At 39.8% G+C, this 21255-nt stretch overlaps 1 protein-coding gene and 1 long non-coding RNA gene across 5 annotated transcripts in view; one reads left to right on the forward strand and one right to left on the reverse strand.

Annotated features, from left to right (window-relative positions):
• LOC125463059 (cilia- and flagella-associated protein 54-like) overlaps window positions 1-21255 on the forward strand; it is a 437943-nt gene that overhangs the window by 308883 nt on the left and 107805 nt on the right. Inside the window, exons 51-53 of the mRNA XM_048553715.2 lie at window positions 7497-7645; window positions 16037-16206; window positions 17583-17703. Coding sequence (XP_048409672.2) covers window positions 7497-7645; window positions 16037-16206; window positions 17583-17703 — 440 coding nt within the window. The remainder of the gene's footprint in view (window positions 1-7496; window positions 7646-16036; window positions 16207-17582; window positions 17704-21255) is intronic.
• The window catches only part of LOC125463061 (uncharacterized), a 172379-nt gene that overhangs the window by 20984 nt on the left and 130140 nt on the right, over window positions 1-21255 (reverse strand). The window lies entirely within an intron of this gene.

The raw sequence follows: 21255 nt of genomic DNA on the forward strand, positions 1-21255 counted from the left end.
ATGATTTGCAGGCCCTTCATCATGGTCCTTTGTATCAACACTTTACAAGAAAAGGATCAGTCTTGGAAATGGTTGTAAAGCCAAGCCATAGCTTTCATGGAAGTGAAGAAACAGCTGTCATCCTCTAAGGCGTTGCACACCATGATCCCAAGTGAGATCTGGTATCCCTGTATGTCATTGGGGTAGTATTAGTTCATAGGTGGCCCAAAGGAGAGGAGCGCCCAATAGACATCTATCCGGACTTTGGCTAATGCAGACCCTAAATACACCCAGATCGAGAAGGAAGGTTTGGCAGTTATATTTGGAGTCAGGAAGTTCCACCAGTACCCTTACGGATGCATATTTGTAATGATAATGCACCACAAACCCCTGCTAGGTCTACTTAAAGAGGACAAGGCAGTGCTGCGCAAAGCTTCAGGCTGAATTACTGAGTGCGTACAATTGCAAGTTGGAACACTGTCCAGGAGGCCAAATAGCAAATTTGGATACATTGGGCCATCTCCTCCTGGTAGAAACACCACCAGTACTGGAAGAGTCTATAACGGTTTTAAATTTTCTGAACACACTTCGAGTCACAGCTGACGATTTCAGACATTGGATCCATTCCTGGCAAAACTGCAACAGCTGGTGGTGATGGGGGAAACCCAAAGGGCTGTCTTAACCAGAGCTGAAATGTTTTTGGACCTGGAATGATCAGGTCACAGTAAAGAATGGCATATTATTATGGGAAACACGTGTTGATTGTCATGAGCAAAGGTCACCCTCACATCCTGGCCAAACTCCACCAAGGTCATCCAGGGGAGTTTCCAAAATGAAGATGTTGGCAAGAAATTATCTCTGATGGCCAGGATTGGCATAGCTGTGTTGGTGGACAGTGCCCAAAGTGCCCATGAGGACAAAAATTACCACTAGCAACTCCTCACATTTGTGGGGAATGGATGGGTAAACCTTGAACTTGGTTACTTGTTGACAATGTCAGTGCTTTCATGGGTTCGATGTTCTTAGTCATTGTGTGCCCACTCAGAGTGACTGGACATGCACTGGGTTATTCGTCAAATGTGGACAATGACAGAAAAAACTGCTCGCATCTTTCGCAATACACAGACTCCAGGATGTGTTGGTCATAGATACTGGGCCATCATTTACTTGCAGGGAATTTGAGTATTTATTAAAGTCGAATGGCATTCAACGTACATGGACAGCGCCATACCATCCATCATCCAATAGTCTGGCACAAAGAGCAGTCCAAACTTTGAAGGCAGGCTTAAAGAAACAGCTGACAGCTTCATTAAATACTAAACTGTCCCAGTTCCTATTTGATTAGAGGATTACCCCTCATGCACATCCAGGGATCATTCCATCAGAGTTGCTAATGGGGAGAAGACTCCACTCTGGCTTAAATCTGATTATCCCAGGACCTGAGGCGGAGGGCAAAATGGCATCAGTAATGCCAATACTGGACACAAGATTCCACTAAGTGAGAGAAACAGCTTACTTTAGGGGACAAAGTTTGGTGTAGCACCACAGGAATGGCCCCATGTGGGTAAGAGGCATGGTCAATGCGAAATCAGATCCAGTGAAATATAAAGTTTGGGTCTGTGCGACAGTCCTGAACAAGCACGTGGACCATGTGAAAGCTGCAAATGGTGTGGGAGCAAAATGTACCCACCTCCTTGAAAGCCTTTCTTACTGTTCCGGAACCCATGGGTTCTCTCCCTCCATCAAGTGTTGATGAATCTGATATGGACACTGTGCATGTTGCTGCCTGAATGCCTTTGCTGCCTGAAGAACATAATGAGTTTCTTCTTAGACTCTTCAGGCATAAGAGGCAAGCTACAGTGTGTTACAAGCCACCTATATCAGAGGCAGGTTGGACGAGCTCGGATCTGGTGCTAAAATGCCCCAGAATGAGCCACAAAAAACAAAGAGCCAGCCAATGTCCCTGGACTCAGATGGGGAGGGATGTAATGATTATAAAAGAGGTCAGACAGGTGGACCTCATAGAATATGTGTTCCCTGATCGGGACTGTTAATCTGGTTGACAGATGTGAACAGGAGTGTCAGACATCCTCTTCACTCTGAGATCTGGCTGTAAGGTACCTGGATTAGTGTCAAGGACTCTGCATGTGTAGAGGATGACTTGGTGACGGGGATATTGGCCTCTGGAGTTATTTCATTCTCCATACCTATTTGCATTTAGAATTATATGCAACTCCTTCTTGAACATATTCAATGATTGACTTTAATCTCTTTCTGTGACAGAATTCTGCAGGATTGCCACTCTGAGTGAAGAAATTTCTCTTCATCTTAGTCCGAAATGGCTTACCTGATATCCTTAGACTGTGACCCCTGGTTTGGGCCTCCCAGCCATGGAATACATCCTTCCGTTTTACCCTGTCTAGTCCTGTTAGAATTTCATAAATTTTTGTGAGATTCCCACCCACACACCTGCCCCAGCAACCCATTCTTCTAAACTTGAGGGAACATAGACCTAACTGATCCAGTACCTCAGATATTGGAGTGAGGGAAATGGGTTCAAATTCATTGGATGTTGGTGCCAGTAATTTGGAAGGAGGAAGCTGTTCTGATGGAATGACGGATGGTTTCATTTGCATAGAAAAGACTAAAATTAAGGGAGTGCTCAGCAGAGGTTATTAAAGTTTCCAGAACAAGTAGCATGACAGAGTACAAAAGGCTCAGGAATTAAACTTTATGCACAGTAGATGAGGCAACAACAGAAGAGGGGAAATTAATGCAGGATTGAGTGTGTTGTATTTAAATATGCACATTATACAAAACAAGCTAAATGAGCTTGTACACAGGTTGAAATTGGTAGGTACAATGTTGTGTTTATCACAGTGATGTGGCTGCAAGGAGATCAGGGCTGGGAACTCAATATCCAAGGATAAGCACCCTTTTGAAAAAAACAAGCAAGTGGGCGGAGGGGGTGGCATTGCCTTGTTAGTAAATAATTCAACTAAATTGATAGCAAAAAGTGATATGGAGTTAGAGGCACAGAATCTGTGCAAGTACAGTTGAAGAATCACAAAGGAGAAAAGACCCTGATGGGAGATAAGTGGAGGCCGCCTCGCAGTAGCAAGGATATGAGCAAGAAAGGCACTATTACAAAATCATGGAGAACCTCAATATACAGGTGGCAAAATCAGTTTTGGAGTGGATCCCAAGAAAAGGAATTCTTGAAATGTAATCACAATTTTTTTCTAGAGGAGCTGGGGTAGAGTCCATGAGGGAAAAGGCAGTTCTGGTTTTGATCAAGTGTAATGAGACAGACCTGACTCGGAAGCTTAAAGTGAAGGAACCCCCAAGAAATAATGACCATAATATGATAGAATTTACCCTGTGGTTTGAGAGAAGCTGGAATCACATGTAGCAGTATCTCAATTCAGTAGGGTTAACTACAAAGACATGAGGGAAGAGCTGTTCAGAGTTCATGGGAAGGGGAGCTGAGCAGTGAAGACAGTGGAGCATAAAAAGCATGGGTTTTTGGAGAAAATTCAGGAGGTGCAGTAGAAAACCTCATAAGGACGAAGAAATGTCATAAGGGGAAGATGAGGTGACCATGGCTGACTAAGGAAGTCATGGACAGTATAAAAGGAAAAGAAAAAGCATACAATGTGGTAAAGATTGGTGGGAAGCCAGGAGATTTGGGAAGCTTTTAAAAACCAACAGAAGACAAATAAAAAGTAGTCAGAGGGGAGAAGATGAAATGAGGGTAAACTATCTAGTAATATAAAAGAAGATTGCAAGAGTATTTTTAGATAGACAAAAGATAAAAGAGAGGTAAGAATGGATGATGGACCACCAGGAAATGAGGGTGGAGAAGTAATAGTGGTGAATGAAGAAACAGTGGCGGAGTTGAATAGGTACTTTGTATCAGTCTTCAGTGTGGAAGACACTAGTGGCATACTAGAACTTCGAGAGTCAAGGGCACAGGTGAATGTAGTGACCATCACTAAGTAGAAGGTGCTGGGGAAGCTGAAAGATCTGAGTGTAGATAAATCACCTGGACTGATGGACTACACTCCAGAGTGTAGGAAGGTCTGAGATTTTGCAATGAGTTAGGAAGAATAGAGGTGTAGACTATTTATTAAATGGAGAAAGGCTTTGGAAATCTGAAGCACAAGGAAAGTTGGGAGTCCTATTTCAGGATTCTCTTAAGGTTAACATGCAGATTCAGTTGGCAGTTAGAAAGGCAAATTGAATGTTAGAATTCAACAGGACTAGATTACAAGAGGAGAGATTAACTACTAACGTTGTATGAGGCCCTTGTCATACTGCATTTGGAATATTGTGAGCAGTTTTGGGCCCTGTACCTAGGAAGGATGTGCTAGCTTTGGAGACTGTCCAAAGGAGGTTCACAAGAATGATCCTGGGAGTGAAGGACTTGTTATATGAGGAGCAATAGGTCTATACTTGATGGGGTTTAGAATTAAATTTGCAGAATACTGAGAGGCGAGGATAGAGTGAATGTGGAGAGACCACTGTGGAAACTAGGACCCAAGGGCACAGTGACTCTTTAGAACTGAGATGAGGGAGAATTTCCTTAGCCAGAGAAAGGTGAATCTGTGGAATGCATTGCCGCAGAAGGCTGTGGAGGCCAAGTTATTAAGTGTTCTTGGTTAATGAAGAGGTCAGGGAAAAGGCAGGAGAATTATATGAGAAATGTATCAGCCAGATTGAATTTGCTCCACCATTAAATGGGCTGAATGGCCTAGTTTTGCCTCTATATTTTATGGTCTTATGGTCAGTCTCTCTTCATTTCTGTCAGTCCTGCCAACCCAGGAATCAGTCTGGTAAACTTTAATTGCACTGCCTTTGTAACCAGAACATCCTTGCTCAGATAGTGAGACCAAAACTGTGTACAGTTCTCCAGTTGTGGCCTCACCAAAGCTCTATACAATTACAGCAAGACATCCCTCCTATGCACTCAGAATCTTATCACGAAAGCCAGCATACCAATTGCCGCCTTCACTATCTGCTGCATTTACATTAGTCAGAACAAAGATTGACACTGTCTTATCAAGTGCCTGATGGGCACAAGATCTGCTATGCCTTCTTTCTGCAATGGGCAGATAAGTGAGGAAAATTGAAAACTTCATTTTCTTACTATCTGTTTGTGTAAAAACAGGTAAAACTACCTGTTTTAATTCTGTTTCTCCTATTTTAAAACAGGCTGCGGGGTGTTTCCACCAAACCCTTTATCTGTGAAGTTCAAATTAAACATAACGCATAATAAACTTTTCTTAGGATTCATTCAGAAATATGGTTTATTTGTACATTCAAAACTGGGGCCCAATTGTCATACCCACTCTCTCACATGCACATGCATGCACGCGCACACAGTCTCATGCTTACTGTCTCGCGCTCTCTCTCTCTCATACAAACACACACACACACACACACACACACACACACACACACACAGAGTCATTCATGGAGCAAAAAGGGAAAACAAAAGTTACTGTTTAGTATAACTTAAAAATTAAAGATGTTGTTTTAAAATCACAAGATTGTCAATGTCCAGAGAAGCTTCTTTCCTCTTGGAAACCAGATTTAGGTGTGTTCAGTTGATGGACGCATAGCAATGTGCAGCCAGTGTATGGAGACATGGTCCACGTTTCAGTCAAATACAAAATTTTATGAGATTTATTTGGATTTGTCCCAGGTGCAGCTGTTATCCTGCAGTATGACTAGCGTGTTACCTGCTGGTGAGATTCTTAGCAGACTGGATGTTAACAATAGACTGGGACAAGGGTGTTCCAGATATTACTATTAAACCCAGTGGGGTTTTGGTCATTGGACTATTAAGAAGTCAGTTTCAACTTATCAATTTGTTTTCTATCCCTCTGGCCAAGAATCCGTTATTCATTCCAAAGTTAGGTAATGTGCCATTAGTGCTTAATTTCAAGAGCTTATTTTGTCAGCATTCCTTGCAGGGGAGACATACTGTCTACTGTTATTTATGTGGATGTTGCAGTCAACAAACATTAATGAAAGAGATGAGGTTCCAGTAGGTTGGTGTCTAAGCTCTAACCTTTGTAGTTGCCATTGGAATATTTCAAAATTGTAGTCAACTGTTAGGTCAGTTAATATTAATTTTAAATCTGAGATAGACAATACCTTTCCTTAACCACAAGATAATTAAGGGACATGGGTCAAAGATGGTTTGTGGATTTAGGCCACAGATAGCCATGATTTCATTAAACAGAGGAACAGGCTTCAAGGGCTAAATGCATTACTCCTATAAGTTTCTATGTAACTTGCATCATGTGATTGGCCATTTTTAGTACAGCAAAGGTCACTTTTGAAAACTTAAACATGGAGATATGGCTTTTAAAATAATTTTAGAACTTCTGAGAATGAGTGCATGTGACTCAGTGTCCTTTTTAGGCAACACATCAGATACCCAACAAAATGGGAGGATTGTGGCTCATCTCACTTTGTGAACTCCAAAGAAAGTCCTTCTAATATATTGTCCCTTTTCATGACTTTTATTACTTATGTCTAATAAATGCTTCATCTACATTCAATATTTTGATGATGATATTTGGCAGTGTTTCACTGAAATGCTTTTTAGTGCTTCAAAATAAAAATTGCCTCAAAATAAATATTGAAACATTTTAGAAGTGAAAAAAGAAGGAACTTCTGCAACAATGACAATATGTTACAAATCTATCGGGAAAATGGAAAACTATTTATGAATAATCTCCACCCCATTTCAAATCCTTCACACGCGGTACACTTCTTCTAATTTGAAAGCATCCTTTAACTAAACTTGTTGGGAACAAGCAACCAGCTGGAAACAAGCTTCATCCTGCCCACACACGTGGGATGGAGTGCAGGTTTAAACTACCCTTAATTATCAATTCCAAATTGAAAATTAGTTGAAGCATTCAGTGCTGCTTTGTTAAATTCATCTAATCATATAATCAGTAAAACATAGATGAAGGCCCGATGGTGTCCATCTTAGCCTTTGACAGAAGTAATTCACCCAATGTCCATCCCCTACTCTTTCTCTGTGTCCTTAAATATTTGTCCCTCCTCAGATATTTAGAAAATGTAGAAACATTTACAGCATAGAATAAGGTTACTTTGTCCATTTAGTCTTTGCTAGCTGAAAAACAAACAACTTGACTTGATCTAATTTTCAGTACTTTAATCGGTACCCCGGAGGTTACAAGATGTCACTGCACACCTAGATTGCCTTTTGAATAAGTTGAAAGTTTCTGCCTTTGCTAATCTTCCAAGTAGTGCGTTTCAAATCCCTACCACCCTTTCTTTCCCCTTAATTGTTCTGCAAAAATACGTAATGAATGATAATTCTTATTACTCAGCAACATGCTATTTGTCTTGTTAAAGTTTATTTGTTATCTTGTATTTGTTGTAAGTCATTTAGGTAATCTTGTGTTTTTAGTATATCCATGATTTATTTCTCTTAACATGTCGAGGTAAACTACTTCCGTTCCATATTGCAGATGAAAGAATTATAGATCTGGATACTGATCTCGTGGATATTATACCTGAATCAGATTATGCACAGGAAACCAGAGGAACATGCCAACGACATAAAAATGAACTGGACGTTTATTCCTTAAGTCACACCCTAACTCTGCCCCAGTTGAAGGTAATTGTACACAATAATCAGTGGTAGAAATACTTATATCTAAGTAGTAAGCTACAAAGCTGGTTGAATTACATCAAACCGAAGGAAGTCAAAATCTTTGAGGTGTCCAATTTATTTTTATTTCTTTGTTCAGACTCACTTGCGAAAAGCATGCTAATAATCAGGCCCCAGTATTCCACAAGTAATTGTAAATTTGTAGACATCTAATTAACTCATCAAGCTAATCAATTTGATTGACTGATTTGCTATAGGACTAAAGTAATTCACACCAGGTGTCATCATTCATAGAAAAATAATCATTTATTGTAAATAAACTTATTAGTGTCCTGCAATGTAAACTAGACTGCTTTAAAACTTCAAACACACGTACATTTAATTACAAATAAGACAAACAAAAGACAGATTGTTTGACACAACTATTATGAGTGAAAAAGTACAGACAGGGTAAGCAAAGTTCTGTATATCAAAAGTCCTGACCAAAATGTAAAATTTAATTCTCCATTCTTTTGATCACAGCAATGATGACATAGTTTTGGCTGCACAGCAATAGTTGATCAGTGATTCACTGGCTGATTGGCTGGACCTAGGTCTTTTTTGTAATAGAATCCTTTCTTTTGAGTCTTTTTGTCCTTTGACTCAAAACAGAAAGAAGGAAGAGAGAAAGAGAGAAAGATGTTTTCTATTTCCTGATTCTGGATGTTTCTAGCTGTACTGCTCTCACAAATCCATAACACAGTGCAACTAGATGAATCTGAGGACTATCATCGGGCAGGTTGTCCTTGTGCTGCTCTATTTCATAATATAGCAATCACACTGCACCAATAGCAACAAAATATTGAAGGACTTCAATATGCAGGTGGACTGGGAAAATCAGGTTGGAAGTGGATCGTAAGAAAAGGAATTTCTGGAATTTCTACATGATGCTTTTTTTTTGGAGCAGCTTATGGTAGACCCCCACCAGGAAATAGGCAGTTTTGGGTTTGGTGATGTGTATTGAGGCAGACTTGATTAAGGAGCTTTAGATCAAGGAATCCCTTGGGGACAGTGACCACAATATTACATAATTCACTGTGTAGTTTGAGACGGAGAAGCTGAAATCAGATGTAGTAGTATTACAAAAGTAACCACAAAGATATGAAGCAGAGATAACACAGTGTGGAGCAGGAGAAGCACAGCAGGCCAGGCAGCATCGGAGGAGCAGGAAAGGTGATGTTTCAGGTCAGGACCCTTCTTCAGAAATCTTCTCCTGACCCGAAACGTCAACTTTCCCCTCCTCCGATGCTGCCTGGCCTGCTGTGCTCCTCCAGCTCCACACTGTGTTATCACTGACTCTAGCAGCTGCAGTTCTTACTACCTCTACAATATGAGGAGGGGCTGGCCAGAGCCGATTGGAAGGGGAGCCTAGCAGGAAAGACAGTGGAGCAGTAAAGTCAGGGGTTTTGGTGGGGACATCAGGAGGACAGCAGAAATTCATCCCAAGGAAGAAGAAACATCCTAAAGAGAGGACAAAGCAACCATGGCTCACAACAGAAGTCAGAGTAGGGAAAAAAGTGGAAGAGAAAGCGTACAATCTGGTGAAGATTGGTGGGAAGCCAGACGATTAGAAACACTTTAAAACCAGCAGAGAATAATCAAAAATCCAATAATGGGGAACAAGATGAAATGTAAGAGTAATCTAGTGAATAATATAAAAGAAAATTACAAGAGGCAAGAATGGACATTGGACGCTGCAAAATGAGGCTAGAGCCCGGGAAGCTGAAAACTGAAGGTGGATAAATCACCCAGACTGGATAGAAATCTGAAGGGGATTTTTCAGGAATCACTGGAGTCAGGGAGGGTCCCAGAGGACTGGAAAATGGCTAAAGTACACCTTTTTAAGAAGGGAGGGAGGCAGAAGACAGGAAACTGGTCAGCGTAATGTCAGTCATTGTTAAGATTTTACAGTTCATTATTAAGGATAAGATTGCAGAGGACCTGGAAGTGCATTGTGAAATACGGCTGAGTTAACATAGCTACATTAAAGGGAAGTCATGCCAGGAAATTCTGTAAATTCTTTGAGGAGGTAATGAGCAATTAGATAAAGGAGAGCAGTGGACATGATCTATTTGAATTTCAGGTCTTTGATAAGGTCTTTTTTTTCTTTATACATTCATGGGATAAGGGTGTTACTGGTCGGGCAGCATTTATTGCCCAACCCTAATTGCCCAGAGGGCAGTTAAGAGCCAACCACATTGCTGTGGGTCTGGAGTCACATGTAGCCAGACCAGGTAAGGATGGCGGTTTCTTTCCCCAACGGACATTAGTGATGGGTTTTTCCGACAATTGACAATAGATTCAGGTCATCATTAGATTCTCAATTCCAGATTTTTTTTTATTGAATTCAAATTCCACCAACTGCCATGGTGGGATTCAAACACAGGTCCCCAGAACATTATCTGGGTCCCTGGATTAACAGTCCAGCGATAATATCGTTAGGCCATCACCACCCCATCAAAGGTCCCACACAGGAAGTTACTTAAGATAAGAGCCCATGGTGTTAGGGGCAAAAATATTAGCATGGATCAAGGATTGGCTTACTTTCAGAAGGCAGACTGTGGGTATAAAGGGGTCGTTATCAGGATGGCAGGCAGTTGCTAGTGGACTTCTGCAGGGGTCAGTGTTGGGACTACAACTATTTACATTACAAAATAAACATTCTGGACAAAGGAACTGAGGGCATTATTGCTAAGTTTGCACATGGCACAGAGATAGGTTGAGGGTTATGTAGTATTAAGGAAACAGGAAGGCTGCTGAAGGACTTGGATTGGCAAGGACAGTGGGCAAAGAAGATTAGATGGAATATAATATGGGAAAGCATTTTGTAAAAAGGGGAAAGGATTTGGAAATCTGAAGCATGAAAGGCCTTGGGAGTCCTATTTCAGGATTCTCTTCAGGTTAACATGCAGGTTCAGTTGGCAGTTAGGAAGGCAAATGCACGGTTAACATCCATTTCAAGACAGCTTGAAAACAAGAGCAGAGGTGAACTGCTGAGACTGTAAAAGACTCTGGTTAGACTGCATTTGGAATATTGTGAGCAGTTTTGGGCCCTGTATCTGAGGATGGATGTTGTGGCCTTGGAGGACGTCCAGGAGAAGTTCATGAAAATGATCCTGAGAAGAAGGGCTTGTCCTTTGTGGAGCAGTCAAGGACTCCAGGTGTGTACTTGATGGAGTTCAGAAGGATGAGGGGGAATCTCAGAGACCTGAATAGATTGAATGTGGAGAAGTTTCTATGAGAAGGAGAGACCAGGATCTGAGGACACAGCTTCAGAGTTGAGGGATGATCCTTTAGAACTGAGATGAGGAAGAATTTCTTCAGCTAGATGTTGGTGAATCTGTGGGACTCATTCCCACAGAAGGCTGTGGAGGACAAATCATTTAGTCTAATTAAGACAGATAGATAAGTTTTTGATTAGTAAGGGGTCAACAGTTACTGGGAGAAGGCAGATGAATGTGGTTGAGAAATGTCAGCCAAAAACAAATGACAGATTAGACTTGATGTGCTGAATGGCTTAACTCTGCTCCTATATCTATGGTCTTATGGTCCTGTAAAACTAAACATGTACACCATTTGATTTTCAAGTAGCAGAAATTTCGAGGTATTTAGCTATATAGCAGTGACTGACTTGCCTTCCAGTTTATCGTCAAAAAGGAAAGAAACGAGGTCCCGAGAATATGCTGTGTTTTTTTTTTCAATTTGAACTGATCTATCTGAATATGTGACAATGAAGCACAAGTATTGTCCATGTCTTGTTATGCTGAGGCAGGTAGAAATCCTGGATCTCTCCAACAGCACTGTGTGTATTGTGGTTGGTTTGCTCGCTGAGATGGTTCGTTAGTTCGTAGACATTTTACTACCCTGCTGGGTAACATCATCAGTGCAGTGAAGTGCTGTTGTGTTTTCCCACCTGGTATTTACACTGTGGGGTCCATTCGATTTGATTACCTCATTTCCGGTTTTCCTTCGCTGTGGTGTATACATCAAGTCTAGTTCTGTGTGTTTGTTGATGGCTTTTTTGGTGGAGAACCAGGCCTCTAGAAATTTCCATGCTTATCTCAGCTAGGCCTGTCATAAGATCCTTGTGTTGTCCCAATTGAACAGGTAGTTCTCCTTATCCGGTGTGAATGGAGATGAGTGAGTATTGGTCATATCTTTTTGTTGCTAGTTGGTGTTCATGTACTCTAGTGGCAAGTTTTCTGGCCATTGTGTGTACCTACACCTAATGGACTACTGTATTTCAAGGAGGCAGCTCACCACCACCTTCACAAGGTCTATTTAAGAATATGCAATAAGTGTTCTTGGAGCAAACAAAGCCTACATCCCATGAAAAGGCAGGAAAGGTGATGTTGAGGATTATCAAATGAGCCATGATCTCAACAAATGGTGGAGCAGACTCAATGGGTGAATGGTCTACTTCTGCTCTGATGTATTATGGTCTATTTAAAGAAAATGTCTTATTTATCTCACAATTGGTCATTTTCAAAACTGTGCAAAAGGGAGACACAAATTCATAAAAGCAAGAATTCAAATAGTTCCCCAAATGAAGGTTGGTTAGGAAGAACAGCCTCAAAAGAAGAAAAAAACCTATCGTGTTCCTTGAAGGAATGAGTGGTCCAGACTTTGTATTTTGGCAAAGTGATGTTTATGTCAGAAATTCTCATGAATATCAATGCAGGTACCTGGGTGAGTGTCATCTTCCATGTATCCTTAAACTACTAGAAATATTTCTAATCAGATGAAATATTCGTCTAACATGAGCCCTGGTTAAGAAAAACTATCTATAGTCGACAACATTGCAACTGTGTCCAGGAGATATAGTACCTAAGCCACTCTCAGGTATATAGGATACCAAATTATAGAATATCTACACATACTTCACAAGCAAGGATTTTTAATCTTGAGTGAAAATGCATGTCTTGACTGAACTCCTGTTCAAAAATAGTGAAAGAGTTTAAACAGCAGAAGCCAAGAAACTTCTTTGAACAAGGTTATTCTAAATTATTTCTAGCATTAGGAGAACTGAATACTGAATGCATTATTACACTGAAGAATGATGTGAAATCTACATGTTTTTATACATCTAAGGAGATGTGCATCTTTTAATGAAGCAAGTTGAGAAACACCTTGAAGAAATTACAAAAATGCAACTAGTCACGAAACAAACCAAATGGTTCTTAGGCATGGTAACTACACTTAGACTGGTGATACTAATTGAATTCATGTTAATCTTTTGGGAGAGATAAGATTCTTTGAGCGAAATCCACCCAACATCTTGGGTTTGTGATAACTTAACTAAACCGTAAAAGTAAAGTTTTCATGAAACTCAACGCAAATCGTGAATTCTGGCAGGTTTCATTGGATGAGCAATCCGGATTGCTTACTAAAATAAAACAAAGAACTGAGGAATCTGAAGATCTGAAATAAAATGGAAGTTGATAGAGCAACTCAGCAGGTCTGGCAAAACCTCTGGATCTGTGGAGACAGAGAAGCAGAATTAATTTTGAGTACAGAGTCTGTTCTCTAGAACAGTTCTGATGAGTCACCAGATGCAAAATGTTAACTCTACTTTCTTTCCACGGATGCTGCCAGATCTACTGAGTTTCTCTGGCAATTTCTGGTTTTGTTTTAGGTTACTTACAACTTTCATAACTCCATTTGGAAGATTTTGTTCCAATAAATTATCATTTGAGATTTACTTGTCCTCCAGAGACTTGTCAGCAGACTTTGTACAATATTTTAACAAGGTCTTCATTGATTCATTTGCCACATGGACAACATATTGATACATGGAGAAACAGATGAAAACCATAATCAGAATGTATGCAAACAAAAAAGCTCACTTTTAATGATGTATGAATTCTCCAAAGAATCAAGTGTGGCTCCTCGGAAATATAGTCAGTGAAGGTATGGTTGCTGATCCCGAGAAGACCTAAGCCATTATGTAGCGCCCCACTCTGACATCCAGAACCCACAGATTCTCAGGCAAGGAAAAGGAGTCATTTTACCCTCTCTTGACAAGTAAGGCAAAACCCTGGAGTCAGCCCTTCAAAAAGATGTAACAGTTGTATTGGAATGTATCTCAAGAAAATGCCAGGTTACAAGGAAAGGGTAGGGGAATGAGTCAGGGTGGGATGCTATTCAGAGGGGTGGTGTGGACTTGTTGGGCAGAATGACCTGTTTCCACACTGTAGGGATTCTATATAATCCATGAAAGAATGCTTTTTAGACGATCTAGAACATAGTGAAATCTATGAATGTCCTAGCACTCTATAATCCATCCTTTCCAACTATCAGAGCAGCTGAAAATAAGCCATGATTGAGTTGGAGATTTTCTTGGTTACATGAACTAGCAAAAGACTTTCAGATTACATCCTTTGTCTGAATATGGTCAGAGAAATGAATCAAAGTTCCTGTATATTTACTGTAAAGGAGCCAGCAAGGATGCCTCCAAGAATACAAAAGTTTTGACTTAATCTCACAAGGCTCACATATGAAGCAGTATGCACGAAAAGTTGCAAGCACTGCCAGATGTGCAGTTCAAAGTGATGAGCAAGATCGCTATCAGGGAAGAAATTGAGCTTAGTCACAAAATCAAGTCATGCACTCGGTCTGCAACAGTATAATGGCCACCAAGCCACAATCAGCTTAGTCAAATTTACCAGGCACAATTGAAAAACTAGTGATGTCTCAGTCTCAGTCAGTATTTTGTTGAAGTTTGGCCAGACCAAAGGTCAATTGGGTTAGCCATGAAAATATATTTAGAGCTCAAGCAGCATTCTACAATTCTGGATGTCAAATGACTGGTCATACCAGCTTTTCTTCAGGAAGTTATCTGGGGCAACAAAAACAGAAGCACTCAAAAAGCTGAACAGGTCAGACAGCATCTGTGAAGAAAAAAAAATCAAAGCCAATACTTTGGGCTTGATGGCCATTCCTCAGACTCCAGTACACGGGCAAGGATTGGACCCGGGGAGAAAAGACTGAGTCATGGTAGGAGGAGATGAGTTCTGTGGGGCTGGGGCAGGTTAAATAATAAGTCTGCCTGAACAGTCCTGCTTGTGGATTTCTGGTAGGAGGTAGATGCAAGTCGTGTAGGGCTGGCAGACTATCAGCTTGGAAGCAGTGTGGGGGAAGTCACCAGATGAAATGAGATCAGTTACTGTAGTAGATACAATGGCCTGATGCGTCACGGTGGGGTCATGGTCCAGGAGGAAGTATCATGTAGGGAGACCAAAGCTACACACAATACTCCAGGCATAGTCTCATCAAGGCCCAATATAACTATGGTAAGCTCTCCCATCTTCTGAACTCCAATCCTCTTACAATGAAGGGCAACATACCATTTGCCTTCCTAATTGCTTGCTGCACCTGCCTGTCTACTTTCATTGACTGGTGTACAAGGATGATCAGATCCATACTTCCAATATCTCACTATTTAAATAATAGTTTTCCTTTCTGTTTTCTTTTAAGCCAATGTGTATAACTTCACATAATTATATACATAAATGTATAACACTAACAATGATAAAATAGCTTTTGAGGTAATGTTGTATGTGGGTTCTGAAAGGGAGAAATTCCATAAGCATCACCCACATTGATGATGGTATATGGTCATCTGGGTAGAACAGCTTAGAATCTCAAAGGATTGAAACCTAAAATCTGGTCCTCTTCAAAGTCTTTGTAACAATGTCTATAATATAAATGTAACCTGTAGCTACCTTATTAATATGCAATAACCTGTATCTTGTGAACAGCAAATGACTCTACTAATTAAAGCAAGAAGTAGGTCTCCTCTACAACACCAGATCTAGCAGTTCCTATAGTTTCCCGTAGCTGTCTGAGTGCATGTATTATAATAGTTTAAAGTGAATTTAATAGATACTTCCTGTAAGAATGTCAATACATATATTGACCAATAAAGGGAGGTAGTATTAGCAAACCCATTTTCAGGTTTCTCAAGTAAAAATTTGAAGAAAGAGGAGTTGTTTGATGGTTTCATTCAAATTTGAATTTGGGCATTGCATGGAGCCCATTAAGGAAATTCTTGCAATTATCTGCAGATTAAAACATAGCACATGTATCATCTATATAATGGAGGTATGCATTGACTTGGAGGTTTAGTGTGATTACTTCTAAGAGGTGTTTGTGGAAACCAAAACAGATTTTAGAGCTTGGTCTAGAGGTAACATCATCTGTTTGGGAGTATTGTTTTTGTCTGTCCTAACAATTACGTGTTAAAGTTTTAACAGTAGCTTTTTCTTTACAACAATACTTTTTAAACATTTTCACTTTTTATTATGCAGCTCTATTGTCTTTCTTTTAATTTAATGGATTGATTTTTTAATGTTGCAGGATATTATCTTGGCAGATGTACAGAAGAAGTTAAACATTTTGGTGGACAAACTGAAAAAAGAACATGATCTTATATTTGCTAATCTTGCACCTGCTCAACTAGAGATGGTCATTGATGCTAAATGTCAGGCTGCAGCAGTTGCTTTCCAAAACTTGCAACTAGCATTTAGGTACAGGTCAGCCTTATTTTTGCACTGTTGCAATGGTCACAAAAACCACATTTTCAGTCCATATGATACTTTTTGTGCATTCATACAGATCCTGGCCCATATCTGAAATATCCTAGATTACAGACCAGGTGGTTAGATTCTGCAGGGCCAACTAAACTTCCCCATCTAAAAAAGGGGAGCCTGGCCACAATCAGAGCAGTTGCTCCCACATCAGTTTCCTGCCCAGAGCATTGTTAATTACCTTAAGGTGTGATTTGTGCCTCTATTTTAGAAGGAAGTCCTTCCTTAGAAAGCTGCAAGCCAGTCAGATGGCTGGTGGTTTTGTAGTCTCAGCAACTCCGCATACGATTGGGAGCACAAGTTTTCCAAGGTCAGAGCCTCAGTGAGAAAGGTTGTAGGGCCAGGTTTAAGTGGCCTAAATAGGCCATCCAATAACATTTCAGGCATGTTGGAGTGGGGAGAAAGGGCGGGGGCTGTGGTATGAGGCTACCTGCTGGATTTTGCATACCTCCCTTGTCCTCAGATTCATGAGTGAGGAGGATAAATTCCAACCCATAGACACAGCAGCCTTTCTCTGACAGGTAGAATTTCTTTTTGAAGTACTGAGCACTGTTCATATCCTAAATTGTGTGAAAAAAAATGATGGATAAACAAATTCCATGTAGGGATTGTTAAGGTACTTTTTTCAAACTGCAACAATTTAGCACCTTTTAAGAAATGAAGATATTTTGAGGCACTTCATAAAGCAAAGTTTGATAGCAAACAACATTAGTAGATATTATTTTGTTTTCCTGCCCCCACAACTTGGTTTTCCTCTCCCTAGGGCTGTACTACCTTTCCCGCTCAGAATCAGGCCCTTGTGACTGCCAGGAGCTGTTATTTTTCTCCCTGGTCACTTCCCTCTCTTTCACCTGGTCACTTTCCTACTTGCCATTGTGTTCAGGTAGTAGACTTAACAGTGTGTGTCAGAACTAGTTTACATTCTGTACAGATCTTATGAGAGTTAAGATTGAAACATATGTATATTGAATTCAGGCTACAAGAAGGAAATATTTGATCCAGCTGACAAAGAAAATCAGGTTAATTAAATCTACTGTTTACTATTATATTTATGTAATTTAAAAACTGAAACTCAGCAGTGAAACAAATTCTTACTGTACAACAATAATGTACAAATCAATACGTACAGAGAAAGCATTTCCATTATGAATGTTTGACATTTCAACATTATTTCCTCTCTCCATTTTGCTATTGTTGTCATGAAGCTTATATTTTACATTGCACTCTGAAATTATGTATTATAAACAGAATGTTTCCATAAAATGGTTCACAAGTGCCTCTTTATGTCATGTATGTCTGTTTGCCATTCTTTCCAGTGCTGCTATTGCATTATCTGCAGTTCAGCTCTTAAAAAGATCCAGAATCTTGATTAACGTTAAACAAAGCAATGTAAAGCCTCCTTCATCAGCACTTAGAAGTACACCAGTTGAGAGCAACGTAAGTTAGGCTGCTATTTATATCAGATTTATGCATTAATTCCTATTCAAAGCAAATGATGAAGTCTAATGTAAATATTGAAGCAAGCATTATTCTTTGCTTATACTCCTGTGAAACATACTGGAATCTTTTTGACATCAAAGACACCATATCAGTGCAACTTGTTTTGTAATTAACCCAATCATGACCACTGAGGTGTGTAGATTGGATCAGGAAATTTAAGAACAGACCAAAAAAAATAGGTAGCGGGGTAGGTTTTTAAGCCAATCAAGGTGTACCACCATTTGAGGAAATCATGATAGGTCTTCCACTTCAATGCCGTTTCCTGCACTATTCCTGTATCTTTTGATGTTTTCATTATCTATAAATCTATCGATCTCTGTCTTGAATCTGCTCCATGACTAAGCCTCCACAGCCCCCTCACGTAGAGAAATGCAAACTACCATCTGAGTGAAGAAATTTGTCTTCATCTCTGTTTTAAATGGTCTGCCTAGATCCTGAGACTTAATCTCCTTGTTCTGTAAACTACCTCCCTTGTCCACCCAGGGCAAACATCTTCTCTGCGTCTACCTGTTGATCCCTGTAAGAATTTTATATCTTTGAATTAGGTCACCTCTTATTCTTCTAATCTCAAGAGAATACAGGCCCAGTCCATTTAGATTTTGTTCATTAGACGGTTGCTTTATCCAAGGAATTATTTTGAATTTTCATTCCATGCTACAGATTTCAATGATTCATGAAGGAAGTCACCCAGGTCTCTTTAGGCATTAACACTTCCTGAGCTCTCTGAAGTTAAGAAATACTCTGCATTTCTGTTTACCAACGTGGATAACTTCCACAATTTTCCACATTGCATTCCATCTGCTATATTATTAGCCACTCACTTAGTCTTTCAAAATCCACTTGGAAGAAGGTCAAAATGATTTTGCTTTCTCGAGGATTCCACTTGAAATTCTATTGAGGGCTGCTTTTTGATTTTTGAAAGCTACATTTTGGTTTTTGGGGAGCACGTTTCATTCTCACTAACTCATCTATTAGACAGCTCTGTCACCTAGTAGCAATATCTTCTAAATTTGCCTTGGAATATTGGATATTTGGATCTACACACAGGAAGAGTTAGAATAATTTGTCAATATCCTCAATATCAATTCTCTATTAATGTCATGACGTACAAGTAAAGCATTAAACTTTCTAAACACTCCACTATTTAAATTGGTACAAGACAGCAGACGTAAATTAACCATTTACATTCCCACCAGTTCTATGTCATCACGAAACTTAAAAAGGTATTTCATTTGGATTGCATATCAAAACCATTGATATAAATTGTGTATAGCTGGGACCCAAGTATTGATCTTTGTGCTTCCCACTAGTCACAGCCTGCCAGCCTGAGAATAATCCATTTATTCCTGTCTGCAAACCAATTCTCAATGCATACCAATATTACAGCCCCATCCCATAGATTCTAATCTTTGTTCACTAATCTCGAGTGTGACCTTATCAAAAGCCTTTTTAAACATTCAAATACACCATGTCAATTAACTTTCCTGTACCTTTTCTATTGGTCACATTCTTACAAGCTCCAAGAAAGCTGGCTGACGCACACAATTCTCCTTTTAAATGTCTGTGTTAACTCTGCCTAATCCTACTGTTGATTTCAGAGTATCTTGTTAGCATATATTTTTGTGATAAATTCTAACATTTTCCCTAGTAATGAAGTCAGTCTTACCCTCCTTTCTTTAAGTAGTAGGGTAAAACTTGCATACAAACAAATAGCAGGAACCATTTCAAAATCTCTAGATATTTGGAAGACCACCAATGCACCACTTATCTCAACCGTCTGCTCGTTCAACATTCTGGGATGTAGATCATCAGGTCTAAGTGATTTACCAGCTTTTGACCTATTAATTTCCCCAGTACTACTTTGTACCGCTTGATTTCTTTTGGCTCATCATTCTCACTAGTTCCTTAGTTCTCTAGAGTATCAAGGAAGGTATCTGGGAAGACAGACACTAAGTGTTTTTTTATTAAATTTTCCCTGCTATTTTATTAACCTCCACTATGAATAATTAAGATCTGATAGCTATTAAGGAGATATGGCTGTAGGTGGTAAAGATAGGGGTGTATGACTTTCGAGTTGTGCAGGAAGCTAGGTAAATTGGAGGGGTAGCCCTGTTAATGAAGGACCGCATTTGTGCATTAGTCAGGGATGACCTTGGTTCAGGAGATCAGGATTTAGAATCAGTTTGGGTGGAGACAAGGAATAGTTAGGGAAAGAGGTTACTAGTGGGAGTGGTTCGCATATTGTTGTTTGTGATAAAGGGACTGCCATTAGGGGCAGCACAGTGGTGAGCACTGCTACTTCACAGTGCCAGTGACCTGGGTTAGATCCCATCCTTGGAAAGCTGCCTGTGTGGAGTTTGTACATTCTCCACATATCTGCATGGGTTTCTACCGGGTGACCTGGTGTATCAAAGCGGGAGGTCGAACACCTCTGATAGATAAACCAAAACATAAGCCCCCAATATGTTATGTGGGAGTATAGGTTCCCTTCTAATAATTAAACTCGAAACACCCAGAGAAGCTCACCTCATCTTTATAATCTATTAAAAAGAGTGATTAAATGAAAGAGAATCCCTGCTATTCACTTTACAAGTAACAGTTTCGTTATTTAACCCTAACAGTGAAAAAATTAACAGAATTACTAACAAACTGAATAATTGCCCCTTAACTACCAGCTATTCCCTAGCTGAACTAAATTCTACTGGTATGCTGTTCTAAGGTCCACTTACATAAACCCAAGAAATAAGAAAATAAATTAAAACAGTCTTTCAAAGTCTATAAGCCTTTCTTCTGCTGTTCTCAAGTCATAAACACCTTTCTTCTGCTGATCTGGCTGTCAGGGATGTTTTCTCTGTGAAGTCTTCTGTGAGGACTCTCAGTTAAAAGTGCCATGGTACGTTTTATGGATAGATGGTGCTTTCGTAGAGAGCTTAGGGATTTCTTGTGAGAGCTAGCTACTTTTTTCTCAATGGCAGTTCACTCCCACACTGACTTTCAGAAGCCCTCTATTTATGTACCTCGGTTGACATACCAATTTTCTTACAATAGCATTGGTCCAAGGTTTGTCAAAACCATCAAAATTAAATTCAATTGACTTTTAATCGCTAAATGTTTCGTTTAAATTGATTGGCTGGTTCCAGCAAGTTGCTAAAGCATTAAATCAAGCCTGACGTTTCTAATCACACAGCCAACTGATACATGTTTCAATTTCAGAACTAGCTGTACGTCTTCAGCTACACACAAATACATTTTATTCTTTATAAATCTCTAAGCCTTGAAAAGCACTTTACTTCTTAAAGGAACCACGCACTCTTCTCCCTTTTTTTTACAAACAAATTCTAGCTTCCTGCCTTCCAATTCATGATTACTCTACACAACTTCAGAACACCGGTAACTGGAAAGCTGATGTTTCAGGTCTGGACCTTTCTCCAGAATTTCAGCGTTCAGCATTTCTGAAGAAGGGTCCAGACCTGAAACGTCGGCTTTCCT

The sequence above is a fragment of the Stegostoma tigrinum genome, chromosome 25 (genome assembly GCF_030684315.1).
Source record: "Stegostoma tigrinum isolate sSteTig4 chromosome 25, sSteTig4.hap1, whole genome shotgun sequence".
In the NCBI taxonomy this organism is placed as follows: Eukaryota; Metazoa; Chordata; class Chondrichthyes; order Orectolobiformes; family Stegostomatidae; genus Stegostoma; species Stegostoma tigrinum.